Below are 23,091 nucleotides of genomic sequence, written 5' to 3'. Positions count from 1 at the left end.
ACTTATGAAAATTTCTGGATCCGCCACTGTCACCAACGTCTTGTGATATCTTACTTAATTGTATATGTATGGTATTAAAAATATATTTGGATATGACTGTTGGAATGTTCTTCTTGACATTTTGTCTCTTGAAGTATATGGTAAAAGGACAAAACTGAGTAGAAGTAGAAACACAAAGTTCCGGAAGTTGAAGTTCGTTTCGTCCGGCATTGTTCTAGATTTATACATGCCATCACCGGAAGTGAAGGTCACAAAATAAATTTCCCAAAACCTTTATCAATTATTTAGGAATTGTATGCCTTTATGTAAGTTGACACACAAGCGTTGCCTCCCGTCAGATGATATTCAACTTTATTAATCTATGTTATATGTTTATGGCACACATTTGTTTCTTCATACTTCATTTTTAATACATGTTTATATAGTATCTGTGCACATAATTATTTGTAACTTGGCGCACTCTTATGAGTGTTGTAGACCTGGAGATGTAAAGGAAGTCTAACTAATTGAGTTAGAGAAGATCTTCTTTGGCTCAATTGGTTAGAGCGCTGCTTTTAGATCCTGAGAGAGATTGAATGTTCTATCAGGTTGTAGTCTAATGAGTGTAGTCCGAGATTACTCTGACCTCCAACAGCTGTTTTGCCAGACAAGCTGGGGCCATGGGACGTCAGAGCACGTCTCATATCCCGACCAAAATGGATGTGCTGCTTCCTTGCTTCTCGGGCAGTCTGACAGCCTTGGATATATAAATCAGGTCTCAATTTGTTCATTTTTCATTTATCTCATCATTCAATTTATGTAAGTTTCATCTACATGTACCTGCTACCCTTTATTTTCTCATATTTAGACAGTTTTCACAATGACCCATCAATCCTGTCATTGACAAGAGATATCAACCTGATCAAAGAGCCGATAACAGCCGAGGCCACCAATGGGTCTTCAATGCTGCGAGAAAACTCCGCACTGTCACCCGGATCGAGGCAAGCTTCAGCTGGCCCCTAAACAAAATGTATACTAGTTCAGTGATAATGGACATCATACTAAACTCCAAAATATATAAAAGAAACTAAAATTAAGAATCAAAACTAACAAAGGCCAGAACCTTCTGACTTGGGACAGGCATTAAGATGCGGTGGTGGGGTTAAAGGTGTAACACCACTAATTCGGGCCCGGCCAGAAAGCACATACTAGAAAGTAGTACATATTTAACACAAAATAGTTCCAAGCATGAGTGTAACTTTCAAAATATGTAGAATATTTAGGTATTTTTGTCATCAAATGAAAGCTGAAGGACTGGTGATCATTGTAGAACACTTTTGGACTTAAAATTTTGAATATTAAAAAAATTGCACCAAATTTTAAAAGAGGGTACATTTAGTCTGTTTGTCAGATCTGAAGTACCTGTTTTGGTACATCCGAAGTTACGGGAACCAGTTCTTTCTAATATGCCATTAAAGGTATTTTTTCAGCATGTTCAGTACAAGACACGATAAAGTGTTGCTTTGACATGCAATGATTGCCACTTTATTTGAACTTAAAATGAAAGAGGTGTGCCTGCTTGAAATGGAGGAATTTAACATAGAAAGCAATTGGACCATGAACTAGTGGTGTACTTCCTAAACATGTTTTTTTTTTAGATCTCAATTCTCCCCCTATACCTCTAGATAGCCAATTAAAAAAAAAAAAAACCCACAACAATTAAGCACATTAAAACTCAGTTTAAAAGAAGCCTGAGTCTTGTGTCTGAATAGGTAACCATAACATATAAAATACATTATATGATTAGATAGAGTGAATGTGTCTTGACAAGACATGCAAGATGCAGATGTATGTTTAATGTGTATCACTAAATTGTTGCAGCATTAACCATGGTGCTATCCAAAAATCTGGATAAAGTGTGTCAGATAATCAAATAAGCCTGCTATAATATGACTAGATCAAAGGCAAATGTATAGTTATACCCCACGCAACGAAGTTGCGGAGTGTATAATCATGATAATGTTTTTGACCCGTCTGTCAGTCGGAGTCCGTCCGTCAGTCCTGTTTCTTGTCATCGCAACTCCTCTCAAACCACACAACAGAATTTCACGAAACCTTTTCAGATAATGAGGACATACTATGTAGTTGTGCATATCGAGGGGAAATTGCGATTCAATTTTTTTTCTAGGAGTTACGCCCCTTTGAACTTATTTACTTTAATGTACTACTGCAACAGTTTGTCATCGCAACTCCTCTCAAACCACACAACAGAATTTCACGAAACCTTTTCAGATAATAAGGACATACTATGTAGTTGTGCATATCAAGGGGAAATTGCGATTCATTTTTTTTCTAGGAGTTTCGCCCTTTTGAACTTATTTACTTTAATGTACTACTGCAACAGTTTGTCATCGCAACTCCTCTCAGACCACACAACAGAATTTCACGAAACCTTTTCAGATAATAAGGACATACTATGTAGTTGTGCATATCGAGGGGAAACTGCGATTCAATTTTTTTTCTAGGAGTTACGCCCTTTTGAACTTATTTACTTTAATGTACTACTGCAACAGTTTGTCATCGCAACTCCTCTCAAACCACACAACAGAATTTCACGAAACCTTTTCAGATAATAAGGACATACTATGTAGTTGTGCATATCGATGGGAAATTGCGATTCAATTTTTTTTCTAGGAGTTACGCCACTTTGAACTTATTTACTTTAATTTACTACTGCAACAGTTTGTCATCGCATCTCCTCTCAAACCACACTACAGAATTTCACGAAACCTTTTCAGATAATAAGGACATACTATGTAGTTGTGCATATCGAGGGGTAATTGCGATTCAATTTTTTTTCTAGGAGTTACGCCCCTTTGAACTTATTTACTTTAATGTACTACTGCAACAGTTTGTCATCGCAACTCCTCTCAAACCACACAACAGAATTTCACGAAACCTTTTCAGATAATAAGGACATACTATGTAGTTGTGCATATCGACGGGAAATTGTGATTCAATTTTTTTTCTAGGAGTTACGCCACTTTGAACTTATTTACTTTAATGTACTACTGCAACAGTTTGTCATCGCAACTCCTCTCAAACCACACAACAGAATTTCACGAAACCTTTTCAGATAATAAGGACATACTATGTAGTTGTGCATATCGACAGGAAATTGTGATTCAATTTTTTTTCTAGGAGTTACGCCACTTTGAACTTATTTACTTTAATGTGCTACTGCAACAGTTTGTCATCGCAACTCCTCTCAAACCACACAACAGAATTTCACCAAACCTTTTCAGATAATAAAGACATACTACGTAGATGTGCATATCAACAGGAAATTACAATTCAATTTTTTTCTAGGAGTTATGCCCCTTTGAACTTATTTGCTTCGATGAACTTCTGCAACAGTTTGTCATCTCAACTCCTCTGAAAACACACAACAGAATTTCATAAAATTTTGTAGATAATAAGGACATACTATGTAGATGTGTATATTGACAGGAAATTATTATTCAGTATTTTTTCTTATACAATTTTTTTTTCTTATACTTATTTAATTTCTCCATTGACAATGTGGGGACGTGGGGTATGTGAGCGTGCTCACTAAGGTTCTTTAATTACATCTAAAGAGCAAAACAAAAATTGATGTAATTATTTATGAAAACAAACATAACATTCAAAAGAAAACAAATTTATCCTGATTTAGCATGATTTTTTTTAACCCTGCAAAGAATGGGAGCAGGCTTACTCTTAGTCTTAGCAGCAGCGCTAGACATTTTAGCACAAATGTTTATAACACATAGAATTAAGGAGATGTGGTAACGTATTGCATTGCAGTTAACAGTAACAAGACATAAATTTCTCTCCTTATCAGCTGGCAGCTAAACTTTATTCAAGGTCTGTCAAGTCTACTTTATGTGTGTACATTAATCATGTTAATGGTGAATATTTTATATTTTTCAGAGTTTTGAGGCTTAAAACCACAAGAAGTATGATGTGACATTTATGATATCCATTTAAGGTGAGAAATAGTTCAGACTGGTAAGAGACAATCTGATTGCCAATTTATTCAAATTATTGCCAATTTGACGGTGGAAAAATATATTCTGAAAGACTGAAACTAGATTTTCCAAATACATGATATACAGGACCGGTGTAATATGGTATTTTGAACCCCCTAAAAAGTGACCCAGGGTCAAAATACCATGCGGTAAAATGACCCAGGGTTAACTTTTTAGAGGGTTCAAAATACCATATGATACCGGGGTCAAAATACCTTTGAAGGATTTTTTTTTTTGAATTAAAGGGTCCAAAAACTAAAAAAAATGTGAAAACAAATTCTGACTCAAAGAAAACCCATTCCCCTTGAAGTTAAACGGTAATGATTCAAAAAGAACACTAATTATTAAAAGACCACAAGTGAACTATCAAAAACTGCAAATGCAATTCAAGTATTTTAGAATTAAAGCTGTCAACAAATTACAAACAGAACTTGTCAGTTAAGCAATACTAACAAGCATGACAAGTGGACTTTCCAATATTATCACATTTAAGATCAAATTTACAAAAATAACTAAAATAAACTCCTCACACGTTTAACCAAAAATAAACACATTTTGAAATTATCACTCAGACTTTCTTCTTCAGGATATGTTCATCTTGGTCTTTATACGACATTTTAAACTTCTGATGTCTGGCTGGTATATATATTTCAATTAAAAGTCTGGTTGTTGTACAACATGAACAATGCAGGGGCGGATCCAGGAATTTGGAAAGGGGGGGGCAAAATAAATAATGTTCGCCGAGCGAAGGAAGCAAAAATTTTTTGGGACCTTTTTTAGGCTAAAAAAACATAAAATAATTGTAAAATGCACTTTTTAAACGGTTCCTGACTTTGGGCATGTATATTCTATAGTTGCTGTAAAGTGTAAGGGTTAAACATTTTTTATGCCGTATTCTCCCCATTAATTATCTATTATGTAATGATTGGATAAAGCTATGGACTAATATATTTGATGTCGGATTTGTCAGTAAAATATGGACATGGAAAATTCTCGTTTGTTGTATGTTGTATGTTTAGTAAGAATAACCTCACAGATATCTTGTTGTAAACAAGATATACGCTGGGCTATTCAATGAAATTTACAATACGACCGACACAATTTAATAAAGACAAACAAGCATTTTTTATCAAAATGTTTGTTTGAAATGTTTCACCCAACAAGGAAAGTGAGGTTCTAAATCAACCAAAGGCTACAAATGAGTCTGAAAAGACTACGAATTTATGAATGACAAATTGAGACATAAAGGCCAAATAATTCTGTTGGAAATTTTTGTTTCTAATAGCAAATAAGTGGACAAGCTTATTGTTTTCATTCCAAATACGACCAGAATTTATGTTTAAGGCAAAAATCAGGGTAATTATTTCTTCTCTCAAACATCTCAGACTGCCCCCTCAAATCAAATTGTACGTACCTTAGACTTTAAATCTATCTAGAGCTTGCTGATTGGGGATTATTATTCAGCTATATGTTATTAATAGGCTGAGGCGTGTGGGGTTAACATGTTTTTGTAAGTAAATAATATTGCTGTGAAACTTTTTTTTATGAGAGTATAATTATAGAGTATTTCTTTCTGTTTGTGGAATTGTGAAATAGAATTCACTACATTCTTGCTCAATTCTTTGTCGCTTTGAAGGTGTCATACTTGTCACCCTCAGCCAAAGCAATGTGTTACTGTTATTTGAATTTCAAAATGACTGAGTGATGTTTTTTCGACGCACTGGTTAACTCATAGCGAATCACATGACTTTGACATGACCAATAATATAATACAGTAAATACGTGCAAAATATATCTTTGTAAGTAAAGAATTGTCGCTTAAAAAACATAATACACAGGAAATGGAGAATTTCACGAAGTCTAGTCTAATTAATTATTTAAAAAAAAAAAAAAAAAAGTCCAAGCAAAACGGGGGAGGGGGGGGCGTACGCCCTCTACGCCCCCCGCTGAATCCGCCACTGCAATGTATAGCAGTTTGCATTGAACCCTGATGTTTTATTCACTATTTTAAGCCCCTGCTTTGTTGATGTATAACAAATACCGGATGTCTGGTAGGTAACAACAATTCTTAATTTTCTGATGTTTGGATTGAATACTACATTTTGTAACATGTACATGATCAGGGTTCTCATTAGACATTAAGGATTTTTATAGGCAAGTCCAGAGACTTGTGAATTTTTGGCCATGGTGAATTTATTATTTTAGTCTCCATGACCTAATAGAGCAATGAAATAAGATTAAACCTTGATGCATCTTTGGACTCAACAGTTTTTAAAATGGTGAGTCCAGAACTAATGGACTCGCCTTAGTGAGAACCCTGTTGATGATATCTTATTTTATTTTTGCAGGTATATAATGATGGCTACATCAGGCCTGAAGGGACCTAGTGAGGCCTCCGAGGCATTGAAGAAGTATGTCCAGCGAAATCAGAAGGGGCAAGAGATGCTTGTGGTCCCGGAAGGAAAGTGGAAAGGCTGGGTTCCTCGAAGCATCTACTCAATGAGGCTTGAGGAAGTATGCTTACCTTTCCTTAAATTACAGTCCTTTCCAGTAGGTGGCACTGCAATAGGAAGCTTAGTTTCAATGAAACATTTCAACGCAACTGGGAATTATATTCAGAGGCTTCCAAATTCCTTTGGAACATGCAATGACCTTGAAAGGTTGAATCTCAGTTTTAACTTGTTAGATCAGATACCAAGCTCTGTTTTCTCTTTAGAAAATTTAACAAGTTTAGACATTAGTGATAATGATATTTCATTTCTATCACCAGAAATTGGAAGATTGAAAAAATTGAGAGAATTGAATGCATGCGGAAATATTTTATCTGAAGTACCTGAAGAACTGGCTGAATGTCAAAATTTGCAAAAATTAAATTTGTCAAGAAAGTGGCACCCAAAAAATGGTGCTATAAAAGTGTTACCACCAGCCGTTTGTCATATAAAAGAATTAACAGAACTCAATATAAGTTGGCATCAAATTAATACCATACCAGACGACATACAAAACTTGACAAAATTGCAACGGCTAATTATGAAAGGCAATTTTCTCAAATATGTTCCAAGTAGTATTGGCAAATGTTTGAAATTACAAGAGCTGGATTTGTCAGGAGCTATGAAATTAAATTCTTACATTCCACCAGAACTATTTCTATTAAAAGAATTGAAAGTTTTAAATATAAGTGGGAACTATTTTACAGAGATATCTAAGGATATAAAGGGACTGAAAAATCTACGTAAATTGATTATTCAAAGAAATGCTTTGTTGAGGTTACCAAATGAACTTTTTAAATGTAAGCGATTAGAAAGTCTACAATTTAGCGATAATTATTTAGAAGAAATACCTCCATTGGTGAAAAGATTGAAAAATCTTAAATATATAGATCTCCAAGGCAACAAGCTAAAGTCGCTTCCAGATGAAATTTGTCAATGTGAAAACCTTGTTCAGATAAACGTTGCAATGAATATGATGGAGTCGTTACCAGATTTGATTTATTTATTAGAAAATCTGCAGGAATTAAATATTGAACAAAACAGACTTAAATCTCTACCCCCCATGATGGATAAATTAGAAAAGTTAGAGAGATTGAGTCTCCATAGTAACACGTTGTCAGTACCACCCCAAGAAGTTTGTCAGTTTGGCATAGAGACAGTATTTAAATTTCTGAGAGAGTTAAGGATAAGTTGTGCTAAGCATAGAAGGAAAATGATTCTGATTGGGGCAGCAAAAGCTGGCAAGACTAGCTTAAGAAATGCTTTAATGCTTGGAAAATCAAAACTAACTGCTGAGCATGAGAGGACGTGGGTGTTAGAGAGACATCTCTGGGAACCAGAGTCAGATCTCCGAGTCCAGTTGTTAGATTTTGGTGGTCATCATATATACTCAGCAGCACATCATCTTTTTCTCACGCCGGAGGCTCTTCATGTGCTAGTTTGTGACCTATCCAAATACAGTCCAGATTTGTATGATTATATGGTGGGCAGCTGGATTGATGCTATCATTGACCGTGCACCTGGTGCAACTATCCTACTTGTTGGAACACATGCAGATTTGTGTGAAGAACATCAGATCGAGGAACATACTATTAATATTATTGAAAAAATGCAGGCTGACGAGAAGGAAAAAGTTCAGGATCTTCAGTTTGAAGTTGAAAAACTGAAAATGGATTTGAAAGCAACTACTGGAAAAGACAGCGGTACAAAATTTGAGGATATCAAACCTCAGCGGCTACGTGAAAAATTGAATCATCTTCACAAATTGTTAAACGAGAGGGTACCACTTCCTGACAAAATGTATGTGGTCAGCTGTGCAGAAGATTTCCTCAACATCCCTGAATTTAAAGCAGATCTCACGAAAAAACTGAAAGAGACTGATGAACGACCACTCCCAAAAGCATGGTATTTGTTCCTGACAAAACTGCATGAAGTGACAGATAAAGTTCTTCACTGGGAACAAGCTATTACATTATTTGAAGAAACCATGAGTACCTTGAAGCAGTCCATGATTTCCTTAGAAGGATCTGCAGAAAAGAGCCTTGATGTGATTCTGCGGTATTTACACTCTACAGGAGAAATTATTTGGTATCACGATAATCCAAAGCTGCGAGGCCTAGTTTTCCATCGTCCAGAAACCCTGGTGGAAATGTTGCGTACGATTTTCCACCACGATTTCAAGAAACATGTCATATTCGATGACAGCCACTCTAGAATGGCGGGGTTGAATAGGAATAAATTTGACTTGATGAAAGAAGATTTCCTGACGAAAGGTTTGATGACCGTGGAACTGATGCATTATTGTTTACTTCATTTCAAATTGTCAGCTGATGCAAGAGATATGTTCATTGACCTTATGCTGAAATTTGACCTTTGCTATGAAGTTCCCAGGATTCCAGGCTTACCAAGCACTTATGGAGCTAGTCGGGTATTGAGATTTCCATGGTTTTTAGAGGCAAATAAACCAGTTTCTGTAACATCAACATGGCCAGAAAAGACACCATTTGACACCATTGAAATCCGATATCAGTTGGAATTTGTAAAGAAATTACCGCCAAATTTCTTCGAGAAATTAAATGCACGGTTACAGTCACATGTCTTAAACAGAGAGGACTGGAAAAATGGAACATTAGCTTTCAGAAATAGATCAAAATTACTTGTAGAGAAAACCACGGAAAATGGAAATGTCAATGTAAATGTGTCAGTGAGAGGAAGCGATATTCAGGAGTTATGGTTCCTGATTTTAAAAGTCAGTGATGACACTTTGTCATTGTTGTTAGAATGGCCGTTTGTTCGGTTCAAGAGATACTTATATTGTTCCCATTGTGTACTAAGGGGAGATAATGATCCTACAAAGTACCCTGGAGAAGTTCTAGAAATGAGATGCCAGAAGGGGATGTATGAGGTCTACCCCTGTAATAAACAGAAGGATGCCATGGTGCCTGCATGTCTTGTAGTACCACTTGATCCAGGTAAGTAATGTAAAGTTTTAAATGACTATTGCAGAAGATGGAAAATTAATTTCATGTTTATTTATAGTGAAACATATATATGTACAGCTGCTAATAAAACCAGATAAGAACAAAATATCTGATATATATTCATGACAGTCATATAAATCAAGGTTTGAGTAATGTTAGTAGAAAATGTAAACAATCTGTGAAAATAGTGATCATTAACATGCTAGTAAAACAAAAACAAAAAATATTTGCAAAATAAATCTGATATATAGTCATGACAGTTATACAATGTCTGGCTTGAGTAAAATTAATGTTATTAGAAAATGTATATAACCAATGTAAATAGTAACCATTAACATGATAAATAAAAGGCTGCTACATGTAATAAAAATAAAACCAACCAAAAAAAACATTTGTGAAAAAAAAATCTGATATACAATCATGACAGTCATAAAAAAATAAAGGTTTGAGTAAATTAATGTTGTAGGAAAATGAAAATAAGCAGTGAAACTTATCTGCCTTGCATTGTTGAAAATGTGAAAACTATGAAATTAAGTGGTAGAAAAACCTTGAAAAATCTTGTCATTATATTAATGCTGTACATACTGATAATTATTTTCAGTATGTACAGCATTGAGCCATTGACATAAGGGGAGATTATTCTTACAATTCATAAACATTGTTATTATTTATATTTTACAGAGTATGTGGATGATGCTGATCTTTCTGGACATATAAGAACTGTGACAGAATTCCTTAGGAATCTTTGTGATACAGTGGATGGCCCAGGTAAGCTGAAGATAAAAGAGGAACCCATTCATGCACATGATGCATGAAGTGACTTGGTGCTTCTAAAAGTAATGATTAAAGTATGCTCACTGGCTAAGTCTGACACTCAAATTATGCAATTATTTTTCAATTTCAAACATAAAAAATATGAACGGTCATTTTCAATTTTGTAGCTAATTTCAATATGAGATGATTGCATTATTTATAATTTACTTCTTACTACATAATGTTAGTTATTATGTTATATTCACATCATAAAAATTACATAGTACGTAACACAATTTAATACAAGTTACAACCACCCATGAAATAAAGCAAATGTTTTTGTCATATTTCTTACAAAATTCTAAACAGATTAATCATGTTATAGAGGGGAATATGCAAAAAATACCAGTCAAGGGAAATTTCGTCCGAAAACTGGTATTTTTCGCAAAACCCCCTCCATAAATATTGCTTACGTTTTTAAGCAAACATTAGCGGTATAAGAAATAACGATAATAAAATAAAAAACAGTGGCAGAGTAACAAGTATGACTAGTACCCTTTGGGACAAAAATAAAATAAAATTGTACAACATGAAGCATTCAATTTACCACCAAGTTTTATCAAAACCCATACAACTAGTTATCAGAACCTTGTCACTTTGTTTTATGAATGCTAGCTCAATAAAAAAGTATAATTTTTTTGTAGGTCATTTACAGCTGTTCTCTGAAATAGGTTTGATGTATGTAGCATCCAAACTAGGCTTTGAATGGACACAGGTAGCTCTAGCCTTAGGCACTACACAACCAGAAATAGAACAGATCCAACTAGATAATCCTTACCAGACAACTAGACAGATTATAGTGGTGTTGATTCGATGGAGGGATCGACAGATGAATAGGTCACAGGAAGAATCAATAAGGCAGCTGGTTAGAGCGTTAGAGATTCCAGAGAGACAAGATCTTATTGATGATCTAAGAAAGAAATATAATCTACCTGTTGATATGTATGTATGATATTATGATCAAGTTGGTGTTTGAATACTTTGTATAGTTGTTACAAAATATTAAACACTGAATCATCTAAAGTATTAAAAGTTTCATTAAAAGTTTCAGCAACATAATAGAAATGATTTCTAAAATCGTCATTGTGACGTCATGAAAAAAGGCAACCATGCCTCATGTTATCACTTATAAGGAACAAATCTTTTGCTGATGATTTGAAAAGAAAGATTATGATTGTTTGCATATTGTTTAAATATAATTAGAGAAACAGATTCCACAACCAAATCTCATTTAATACAATATGTGTCCACTCTCTACAGTAAAATTTAAAACATTTAAAGGGCTCAGTGAGCCTCAAATTTCGATTTGAAAATTTATGGAATATTCTGCACAATTTTGTTGAGAATTTGAAATTCTTTAATTGATTTTTAATTTTACTCATGGAACATATAATAATAATTCCAAAGTAGCACACATTGTAGTACGACTTATTCTAAACCAAAAACATACATACAGAATTGTTAAGAAAACCATTTATTTACTTGTATCTTTTATATGTTTTTAAATATTTTAGATGAAGGGACTTAGTTACACAAAGAATTGCATCAACAGTCAAGCTCAAATTGATGATAGTGCTACTTCCATGGGAAAAGAATCATAGTGCTAATGACTACTTTTTTCTCTTACATTTTGTATGATAGTTTTTTGGGATTCATAATTTGTATGAAGGTACCATTAATTGAATTCATGTTTTTGAATGTACATCTATTTGTTAATTTGGATTATTTGAAATTATGTAAAGAGTATTTTTGAGATGGACTATGCAGGGTTAAACATAGTCGCAGTCTAGCTATATTTCACTGAAATCAAAAAATGAACAACTGAGGATAAATTGTATTTAAATGAAGAAACTCTATCTAAATGTATAAACAAAATTGTACATGGGTTTTTAATCTCTTTCTATATGATGGAAAGTGTTTAGGGGTCATTAATAAAGCTGGTGCTTCTAATTCAAAATGAAAATGTAGCTACTACAGTAATTTAATCCTGGATTCTTTTTTTTTTAAAGAATTACCTCCCCTCTCTGGCATATTTAAATGAGAAAAAAAAATTAAGATTGATTTTATTTTTTTTTTCAAATTTTATATTCAAAATTAATAAGATAAGGACACTCAAAAAAAAAATAAGAAAAATTTAGAATTCTAGAATGAATCTGTAATTTCGGACTGATTTTATTGTATCAAAAAGGGGAGATAATTTAAAAAGTGATTTTAATTTGTAGGTTAAAAATCATTCTTAAAATACTAAAATATGGTGCATTGTTTGATTATATATAATACTATTTAGCAATGCCCAACTATGGGACTTTAATTAGATTAATATATATATATGTGTTTTAAAGCATTTTTCTTGATTAAATTACATTGTAAAATCATGGTAAAAAATTATTTCATAACAAACTATTTGTGACACTTTCATTGTATCATCTCCCTTTTATATGGAATTATAATATGGGTATACTTTTTTTTTTCTTCTGTACAATGTTATATTTGTGAACAAATTAATTCAGATCTTACTATGTATACAATAGTTTGCTATAAATTCGATGTGAATGATATGAATTCAGGAGCAAGAACTGAGTTACAGAAAAATCTGTAGTTATGTTATCAATATTTTTAAACCGGTGTTATGAAATAATTGACCAATATTGTCATAGGCAATAATTGCTTAGATTAGACTCATAATTTTTATAGTAACAGGAAGCACGAATTAGGAATAAGAAAAAACATACAATAATTAAACATCCTTACTTTGTGTATCCTGTGTAAACCAGAGTGTGCATTACATTTTTATACATTCAAGTGTATGTTTTGCAGTTAATCATAAATCCATGTTCTATATCAATTTTTCTCCCTGCTTTAGAAACTCAGGTAAATCTCATATTTAATACATCCTTCATATAACCAAACTTTTATCAAAAGTAGAGTAGAAAAGTAATGTGGATATTAATTGTGGTTTCTATGTAAAACTGTGATCTTTTCTGATATAAAATACATCACATCAAGAAAGTTAAAAAAAATCCCTAAAACAAAAAGCTGCTGAAAAAGTCAACTAAAAAGGGCTTAGACGCAAAAATAAAGAATTCACAAAATTAAGTTGGCTTACAGTAACCATGTTCAAAATTTAAACTTTCTTAATAGACTAGTCCTAAATCTACATAAAAGATAACAATGATGGACAGTATGTCTAGGTATTGACTTTTCATACTTCCAGTTCTGTCTGAGGAGATCTTCATTATTAGCATTCATGACTAAACCATCTGAAATTAAACTTACAACCATAATTGCAATTATATTTTGAGATTTATAATTACCTCCCTTACAAATACTCTTTTAAAGTAGAAGTAAGTAATCTTACTTTATCACACCAAATAAATATGTTTTGTGTCTTTCATGTTTCTAAAAAACATTTTTACATTAATGAGTATAATTTTACTGACGTCAGGTAGAGAAAAACAGACGACTTTCTATATGAGCTGCATCAGATAAAAACATCTTATGCAAAAGAATATCAATACATCTGTTAACCTTTTATTATTTGAAAAATATATCAATTCAAAGACTGTAACTGTTTGAAAATTTATTTAATTTTAAGTACAGTATGCACAGAGAGTTTGTTATCGCAAACTTGAATCACCGATTTCAGAGTGTAGAGGGGTCACACTGCGAATCACAGATTATACTCCCAATTTCCTCCAAAGATTCTCTCCCAACTTGTGGCTGTTAATTGGTTTATTGACCATCGGATGTACTGAAAATAAATGACGCGTGACAACATAATCGGATAAGACAGGTATATTACCTATGTATATTTAATCAATCTTGATTGTACCTGTGTGCTTTAAAACACGGTATTAAAATGTCCTTTCTTTGACAGATAAAAATGTGACATTTTCATTCAAAATAATTATACTTGTATGTTTTTGCCCCATGTCATTGTCATTTGAAATAAAATGTACAAACGTATAAAATACGAATTAAACACTAAATTTGTATTTTTGTTTTATTCCAGTCAGGTCAGAATTTTTGTTTTTCAACAAAGACAATTAAACCACAATTAGAATTTTTTATGACCTACTCAGTGAGCAATATCCGGTTTATTTATTGTTCAATATATAAAAATCAACTGGCTTTAAACTAAATAATGTTTTTACCCTAAATTTGTCCAGTCTAAACCCCAGAGTTAATTTTATCGGATCAACAATTTCAATTTATTTTGCAATGTAAAATATTATGTTTCACTTCCTCGGTACATTACTGACTTAATTATTTCAATTCAGAAAAGAAACTGTAAAGTGACAACTCTGTTGAAAGACGGGAAAACGCTTTGTATGCAATGTGCCCTACATTCATAAAAACATACCTTTCTAAACAGACCAACATTCCTCTTTATTATTGTACTTGAATGTTCCAAAACAAATCAAATAGATATGAGAAGATGTGGTATGAGTGCCACTCGTCTTTCTAGTGTACCTGCACATGTGCACTTGCATATGGTCAACGTCTATCCAGCGCAGCTCAATTATTATTTGTTCTGTCAAATTGTTTAGTTCAAGTAATAGACAATAGAAATCAATCTAAAAGTATGCATTTTTGTACTCATTTTGCTTTAATGGTGATAGCATTTAAATATGATAATTTAAGGTGAAAATCCTATAAAAATTATTGTTGTTATTATCACCTATGGTTAAGTTTTTGTTTGATTTTTTTCCATTACAGTTGTATTACATTATTAGCATGATTAACCATTTTTACGATTAATCATGAGGATGATTACTGTTGATTCAATATATTTTTTGGGGTACCATATTTTGTAGATTTCATTGTTACACATGTATGTTAACTGCAAATGTAAACGTTCAGCAATACATATTTAACAAAATCATGAAATGAAATATCTCAAACATTTTATTTTTCTTCAATCTTTGAAAATTGATTCCCAAGAAAAGAAATGAATCTACAATAATTCATATATCGATTAGAAAATCTCTTCATTTGAAATACATAGCTAAGGATCATTTCATACTATTGCGTATTTTGCCCAGGATTGAAAACTTTAGTAATAGAAATACAATTAAAAAGGATATATAAACTCTTGAATATTGTATTACATATCAATTCATATTAAAATGTCTACATATACATTTAGATATTCATTCAAAATATGCTTATATAGTGTAAATTCAGAAATTATTGCAAGCGTTTGTTATTGCAATTTTAACATTTAAAACTAAAATGCAATTGTAATTTTTGAAATATTGGGAAAAATCCTGTTTAATTCAGATAAATGTGAGTGTAAATAATTGCGATTATAACCCTGTTGCATTTTTCACAATAATTTCTGAATTTACAGTACTGATTCTTAAGTTCATGTTTTGAATTCTAATTTATATATTTGGTTGATAAACAAAAGAAGCAGAAGTCAGATATAAAGATATCCTACATTTCATCCTTCGCAGTGTTGTGGTTATAATGTTCTTACAATCAAGAAATAGCATCTGAATTTATGGATGTATGTTTTTATAAATGGACTTCATTTTTGGAAGTCAACATTACACTTTTCTTCGACTATAGCAATTTAGGGGAAACCCATAGTTCCATGTATATCTTGACACATTTTTAACAATCATGTCACATGTGGTCATCTGTAATATTAGATTTCTAAAAAATTACCATCACATGACTGTCACATGAACATTATGATTGAAATACAGATTTGGGGTCCATGCTCACCTTCTTCTTTCTGTTTTAATGATCATTGCAGAATGAAATTCCTGCGCGAAATTTTAAAATATGTTTCCTAAGGGTAAATCAAGACAACATTGAAAATATCTTCAGAACAGAGTGAAGCATCAACACTAAATGTGCACTTCAATCAGATTGTCTCTCAATGTTGATCATTACATCATCATTTTGTGTGTTCCTTTAGAGTATAATTAAGGTAACTTACAATTATACTGGTACCTACCTAATTTACAAATATACTGTTACCTACCTAATTTACAATTAGACTGGTACCTACCTAATTAACAATGTGTTGTAACATAATCACGTAGTCAATGAATTGATTGAAATCAATAAAATATGTCTAAAAAGAGTCCAGATTTTTATTCTCTGTTGAAATCTATAATTTACTACTGTTTTAGAAGATGTGGTTCATTATAAAAACTTGTTTAAAACCAAAAGACAAAACTATACAACAATTTCAGGTTACTCAACATATGGCTTTTAACAATGAGCAAACCCAATTCCAGTATATATGAAAAAAAAAAGAAGATGGGGTATGATTGCTAATGAGACAACTATCCACAAAAGACCAAAATGACACAAACATTAACTACTATAGGTCACTGTGCGGCCTTCAAAAATTAGCACAGCCCATACCACATAATCAGCTATAAAAGGCTCCAGAAAAATGTTCCCAGAAGAAGAGGGATTGATGAATGGATGGCTGTTTAACATCCAATGGTAAATTAAATGCATATTCAGGAAGATTGCTTTAGAGTAGGTTTAATTTGTACATCAAACATTGGTGTTTAACTTACCTTGTACTGTTCATTAACTTGAAAATGTAACTTAATAATTATCTTTTGTCAATATGTGTGTGTCTTTATCCTATATATTCTCAATGACAGTCCAAATGTCCCAGACTTCTTCCTGTACAGCCTCTTTAACAGGACTTGCCCAGTTTGTATTGTTAATTTGCTCTCATCCATATGTATGTATGATAATTCACTGTCTACAGTAATAAACTAGACTAAGTAGTCCATCACTCTATCTACAGTTATCACTAACATGTCACACAGGTTAGTTTAAAACTTCTTGAACAATGTAGGTTTGACTAAACTGCCAGTTTTCCCATCTAAGTTTATAGTTAAGGCTTTCTCTATTAAAGTAAATAGCTGCTATGACATAGCCGTCTGTGCTAAGATAGGCATTTATCACTAACAATCAATATCTTCCCCTTTGTAAGAGTACAGATACACATTAGATAATTGGAGAATGTGTCCCCATGGACACAGATGATGCCCCCGCTTGCATACAACTTCATACTGTGGACATAACTTAAGAACAATAAAAGTGATGTTATCCATAATTGTACTTGATGTGTGCTCTGTGGTAATAAGTATTGTGTTAAGGTTTCATAATGGTTGGATTGGGCAACTTAAACATTTTGCAATTTTTTTATTTATAAAGGGGCATAACTCTAGAATGGTTAGAATGAGGCAACCAAGTAAGAAGCATTGTGTATAAGTTTCATAAAATTTGATTGAGGCAAACTAAAGTTAGAGAACAGAAACCAATTTTGGGACGAACATCGGAGACATAAAAAATTGCATTCATATCTCCTTCTGTGGTTTACATTGCCAATCATGATCTAGAACTCAAGTGTCCAAAGCTTAGTTTACATTTAATACTATACAGCCATTGGTCTGTGAATATTGATCAATATTGTTGTATACAACTTTGTCAATCTTCATAATTGTTCATGATTACCAATGCCTATGACTTGCAAGACGATTAAATACAGTTAATTTTTTTCTATCTGGAACGCTTCAAGGACTGATGAAACATATACTGATGATGGTATTAAAAGATTTTTGAATTTGATGCAACTATCATACAAGTGAGAGGTTTAGCTACCTATAAGATCAGGTTTAATTCACCATTTTCTACCTAAGAAAATGCCTGTACCAATTCCAGAATATGACAGTTGGTATCTATTTGTTTGGTGGGCTTAATCACTAGGTTTTGCAATTTGATTGGGGACTCTCCGTTTTGAGTTTTTACTGGAGTTCGGTATTTTTTGCAATTTTACTTTTTGATACATAGATAAATAAACTTGGAATAAGAACCAGTTTAAAGTGAAGTTAGGGGTCTAGTATAGTCTGTGCTGTGCTTTGCCATATATCAATGTACCTATATATACATGCATTGTATAAAATGTTAAAGAAAGACTTTTGTGTCATCAAAACTATTTTAATTATGCATATTAAGTCAATGTAAAGTTAAAAGAAGATGGCCGCCAAGATAGAAAGGAGTTGAACATCAGCTCTGCAGTATTTGGCATTTTTAAGCTGGATTTTGATGAAGAATTCTATTGAAAGTTATATCATTATATTCAGAATTGTATGGACTATATAGAAATCAAGTTATTTTGAAATTTCCTTCTTCAATGGACTTGTATTAGTGTTAAAAACATTTTGGATTCAGTGGAATTTAATAATTTTGTATTTTGAACTGTTGTTTAAAATATAGAAAGTATGCCTGGGGATAGTAATCAGAAAGGTGTTAAAACTGTACAAACAATGTTGGCAGCTAAAAAGCCTGGAGCTAAAGAATCTTCACAAGAAAAACCACCAAAGCAGAACAAACGAACTCATTCAGATGTAGCAGATGAAAGTTTGGAATGTACTGATAGCATGACTAGTATTCAAACTACTCTTAGTGAAATCAAAAAGGCCCTTCAGGTAACAGTTACTAAAGATGATTTAAGTAGTGCAATTAACTGTTTGGTTCAACAAAAAGACTTAAAAGATATTGTTACCAACATTGTTAAACAGTTATTATTAACTTTTGAAAAGAATTTCTCAGAAAAAATTGAAGCAAAAGTAAGGGAGACAACTGGAAAGTTACAAGATCAAATGGATTCTCTGATGATAGACAATGAAAACCTGAGAGAACGTGTGAGGGCAAAAGATAAATCTATAGAGAAATTAGAAGAACAAGTAAGTGATAACAACAATAGAGCTATTGATGCAATTAAGCTTGGAAATTATAATGAACAGTATAGTAGAAAGCATAACATCAGAATGCTCAACTACCCAGAAAGGCCTCATGAGGTATTGAGAGATGAGTTTGTTAATATGGTAAACAAAGAGTTAAAGGTAGACATTAAACCTGATGATGTACAGGCAATACACAGAATTCCTGGGAAAGAGGGACACACAAAACCTATCATTGTTAAAGTACGCAATACTGAACTGAAAATTAAAATTATGAGACAGAAGAGAGGACTAAAAAATGACATCAAGTTCCATGATGATATTACACAGCGTAACCTAGGACTGATGACAAGATTAAAAAACGGTGAACATTTTGAAAACGTCTGGTTTTATAATTGCAATGTCTATGCCAAGCAACAGGATGGGAGTAGAATTAGATTTGACTTATTTGACAATATTGAACAAAAACTGAAAAACAAAAACAAAAAAGGTCATTGAAATTCATTTCCTTATTTGATACATTGCTTAATGTTTCATCACTGTAAAAATGAAAGATAGTACATGTAATAAGATTAAAACAATCTGGGCTGTGCATATTATCAATTTATTTACTTATAATGCATCTCTCTGAATTTGATTTAAATAATTTGAATTCATATTTGATTCAAAGTACTTTTTTTTATATGTATAATTCTATTTATTTTTGTTTGTGTGAACCATACTTAATTTGAAGATAACTGTATATTTATTGAAGGGAGATAACTAAAAAAAAAAAAAAAAATACAAATCAAAGGGAGATAACGAAAATCTTTTATTATTTTTACTTATCATGAATCTCTCAACTAAATATATATACTAATTAATACATTGTCTTTAGAAAACAACTATCTTTATATTGTAAATACTTAAATGCCATACTGTAAATGAAATTTTGTTGTACAAAAATGACTTTACAGGTATCTATGCCAAAGTGTCATCTTATTGTTGAATGTGTGTATGATTGTATAAACTATGATTGTGTATTGGTTTTTAAGTTAGAATTTATCTGCTCAAGTTTGAAATATTGTTTTGTTTTATATGATAATGGATAATATTGTAACAGTGTTGTCTATGAATGTAAGGGGTCTTTTTTCTAATTCAAAAAAGAGAACAGATGTTTTTGATTGGGCGAAGGGCAAAAATGCTTCAGTAATTTGCTTTCAAGAAACCCATAGTAATAAAGATATTGAAAAAAAATGGGAAGAGGAATGGGGAAATACATGTTTTTTCAGTCATCATAGTAACAAAAGTGCAGGTGTCAGTATTATGTTCAAATTAGGTCTTGATTTTGAAGTGCATAATTCTATTATTGATATAGATGGTCGTTATATTATCTTAGATTTATCCTTGTCAAGTCAACGCATTACTTTTGTTTGTTTGTATGGATTTAATACTGATGAACCTTCATTTTTTAATGACATATATAAGAAAATGGCATCATTTTCAAATACTAGCTTTTTATTATGTGGGGACTGGAATGTTGTACAAGATACAAACATAGACACTTACAATATTATTCATAATAGAAACCCAAACTCACGAAAAAAGATTGAAGAAATAGTAGAAAGTCTTGAGTTATTAGATCCTTGGCGGACCTGTTATCCAAACGATAGAAAATATACATGGCGTCAATGCTCACCCATAAAACAAAGTCGGCTTGATTTTTTTCTAGTCACAGAGGATCTGTTTTCACTCATGAAAAATACTAACATTATTCCTGGGTATAAGACAGATCATTCTGCTATAACTTTCACCTTTTCTGCCAGTTTAGCAAAGCGGGGAAAGGGATATTGGAAATTTAACTCCCAACTGTTGCGAGATTTAGACTATATCAAAAAAGTTAAAACATGTATAAATGAGAGTATTTTAGAATATTATGAATCAGGCAACATAGATGATCTGTTAAATGTTAAACTCTCATGCAATGATCAAGTATTTTTTGAGTTGATAAAAATGAAAATTAGATCTTTGTCTATTGGTTACAGTATTCAAAAAGCTAGAGAGGAAAAAGCTGCAACACTTTTACTGGAAAATGACATTCAAAGTTTGGAAAATCATATGAACATATCTCCTGATGGTCAAATTCATGCAGCTTTAAACCAGAAAAAGTTAGAATTAGAAAATATAAGAGAAAGAAAAATTGAAGGTGTTTTTTTAAGATCCCACGCTAACTGGCAAGAGAATGGGGAAAAGTGTTCAGAGTTTTTTTGTAAATTGGAAAAGAAAAATTTTATTAAAAAAACAATAACTGAGCTCATAGATGAAAATGGAAAACATATATCAGATCAATCTAGAGTTTTACAAGAAGAAATGAATTTTTATAAAACATTATACTCAAGTAAAAATCTGGAATGTGATGATGATTCCTTTTTCAAGCACAATGTTAAACTCACAGAAGAAGAGAAGGATTTGTGTGAGGGTAATATTTCTTTTAAAGAATGTGCAGAATCTCTAAAATCTATGTCAAATGGAAAGAGTCCAGGCTCAGATGGGTATACTGTAGAATTTTACAAAGTCTTTTGGCGAGATATTGGACCTTTTCTTTTTAGATCATTATATTTTGGCTATGAAAATGGGGAATTTTCTAAATTTTAGTATCAAAGTGTCATTACGTGTATTCCAAAAGAAGATAAAGATAGACGTTATCTAGCTAATTGGCGCCCAATTAGCCTTATGAATACTGACACCAAGATTGCTTCTGCCGTTATTGCTAATAGAATAAAACCTGTTTTACCGTCTATTATCAGTGACTGTCAGAAAGGCTTTATTAAAGATAGATTTATGGGTGAGAATACACGTCTATTGTATGATTTGATGCACTATTTGGAAAAGCATAACAAAACTGGTCTTTTACTACTAGTAGATTTTGAAAAGGCTTTTGACTCTATTGAATGGTCTTTTTTGAAAAAAGCATTGAAGAGTTTCAATTTTGGGCCATCTATATGCAGATGGTTTGAAGTATTTTATTTGAAAGCATCAAGTTGTGTTATAAATAATGGCCATCTTTCAAGCTTCTTTAATTTGGAGAGAAGCTGTAGACAAGGTGACCCCCTCTCCCCTTATCTTTTTATTATAGGTGTTGAGTTACTTTCTATGAAAATAAGGTCAAACCCCAAAATAAAGGGAACTTTTGTTCATGAAAATGAATCCCTTTTGAGTCAATATGCTGATGACACTTTCCTTGTTTTGGATGGAACTGAAACATCTTTGAGGGAGACTTTAAATTGTTTCGACTCATTCCAAAAAGTATCCGGGTTAAAAATTAATTCTTCTAAAACTAAAGCTGTGTGGGTTGGGAATAAAAAGTATTCAGATCTGATTCTCTGTCCTGATTTAAAACTTCAGTGGTGCTATTCAAATTTTAAACTTTTGGGAATTGAATTCTCTTTAGATCTTGATAGTATGCCAGAAATTAATTTCTCCAAAAAGATAAAGGAAGTGTCAGGCATTCTTAAGAGTTGGCAACATAGAAAATTAACCCTAATGGGAAAGATTACTGTTATCAAGACTTTGGCACTTCCAAAATTAATTCACCTGTTGACTGCACTACCCAACTTGCCAGAATCAAAATTAAATGAGTTGAATACTTTATTCTTTCAATTCATATGGAATGGAAAACCTGATCGAATTAGACGAAGTACTTTAATCGGAGATATTCCACAAGGAGGTTTAAATATGATTAATATACATTATTTTAATATATACCTTAAGATTGGCTGGATAAAGAGGTTTTCATCCAATTTATATGGTAGTTGGCAATCATTATTATTAAAAAACCTTGAACAGTATGGTGGAGAAAGGGTATTGCATTTTCAAAAGGAGAAACTCAGAGAAATCTCTGATAGTCTTAGCAATCCTTTTTGGAAGGATGTATTTTTTAGCTTTCATGTAGCAAGGCCTGCTACCAATATTTCTGTTCAAGATATTTTGTCATTAGATATTTTAAATTTTGCACCTCTAGTAGATTTTCCGTATTTTATTCAGTGGCATAGAA

General features: G+C 32.2%; 1 protein-coding gene across 1 annotated transcript; it reads left to right on the top strand.

Annotated features, from left to right (window-relative positions):
• The first annotated feature begins 235 nt into the window (after window positions 1-235).
• Window positions 236-16,429, top strand: LOC143059510 (malignant fibrous histiocytoma-amplified sequence 1 homolog). Its single transcript, XM_076233018.1, has 6 exons — window positions 236-305; window positions 3,952-4,009; window positions 6,398-9,510; window positions 10,201-10,287; window positions 10,977-11,274; window positions 11,847-16,429. Exons 3-6 carry the CDS (start codon window positions 6,405-6,407, stop codon window positions 11,848-11,850), a joined length of 3,495 nt encoding a protein of 1,164 aa, XP_076089133.1. The 5' UTR covers window positions 236-305; window positions 3,952-4,009; window positions 6,398-6,404; the 3' UTR covers window positions 11,851-16,429.
• The last annotated feature ends 6,662 nt before the right edge of the window (window positions 16,430-23,091 follow it).

This window comes from Mytilus galloprovincialis, chromosome 14 (genome assembly GCF_965363235.1).
Source record: "Mytilus galloprovincialis chromosome 14, xbMytGall1.hap1.1, whole genome shotgun sequence".
Classification (NCBI taxonomy): domain Eukaryota; kingdom Metazoa; phylum Mollusca; class Bivalvia; order Mytilida; family Mytilidae; genus Mytilus; species Mytilus galloprovincialis.
The sequence above is the reverse complement of the archived record's forward strand: the minus strand, read 5'-3'. Positions and strand labels throughout refer to the sequence as shown.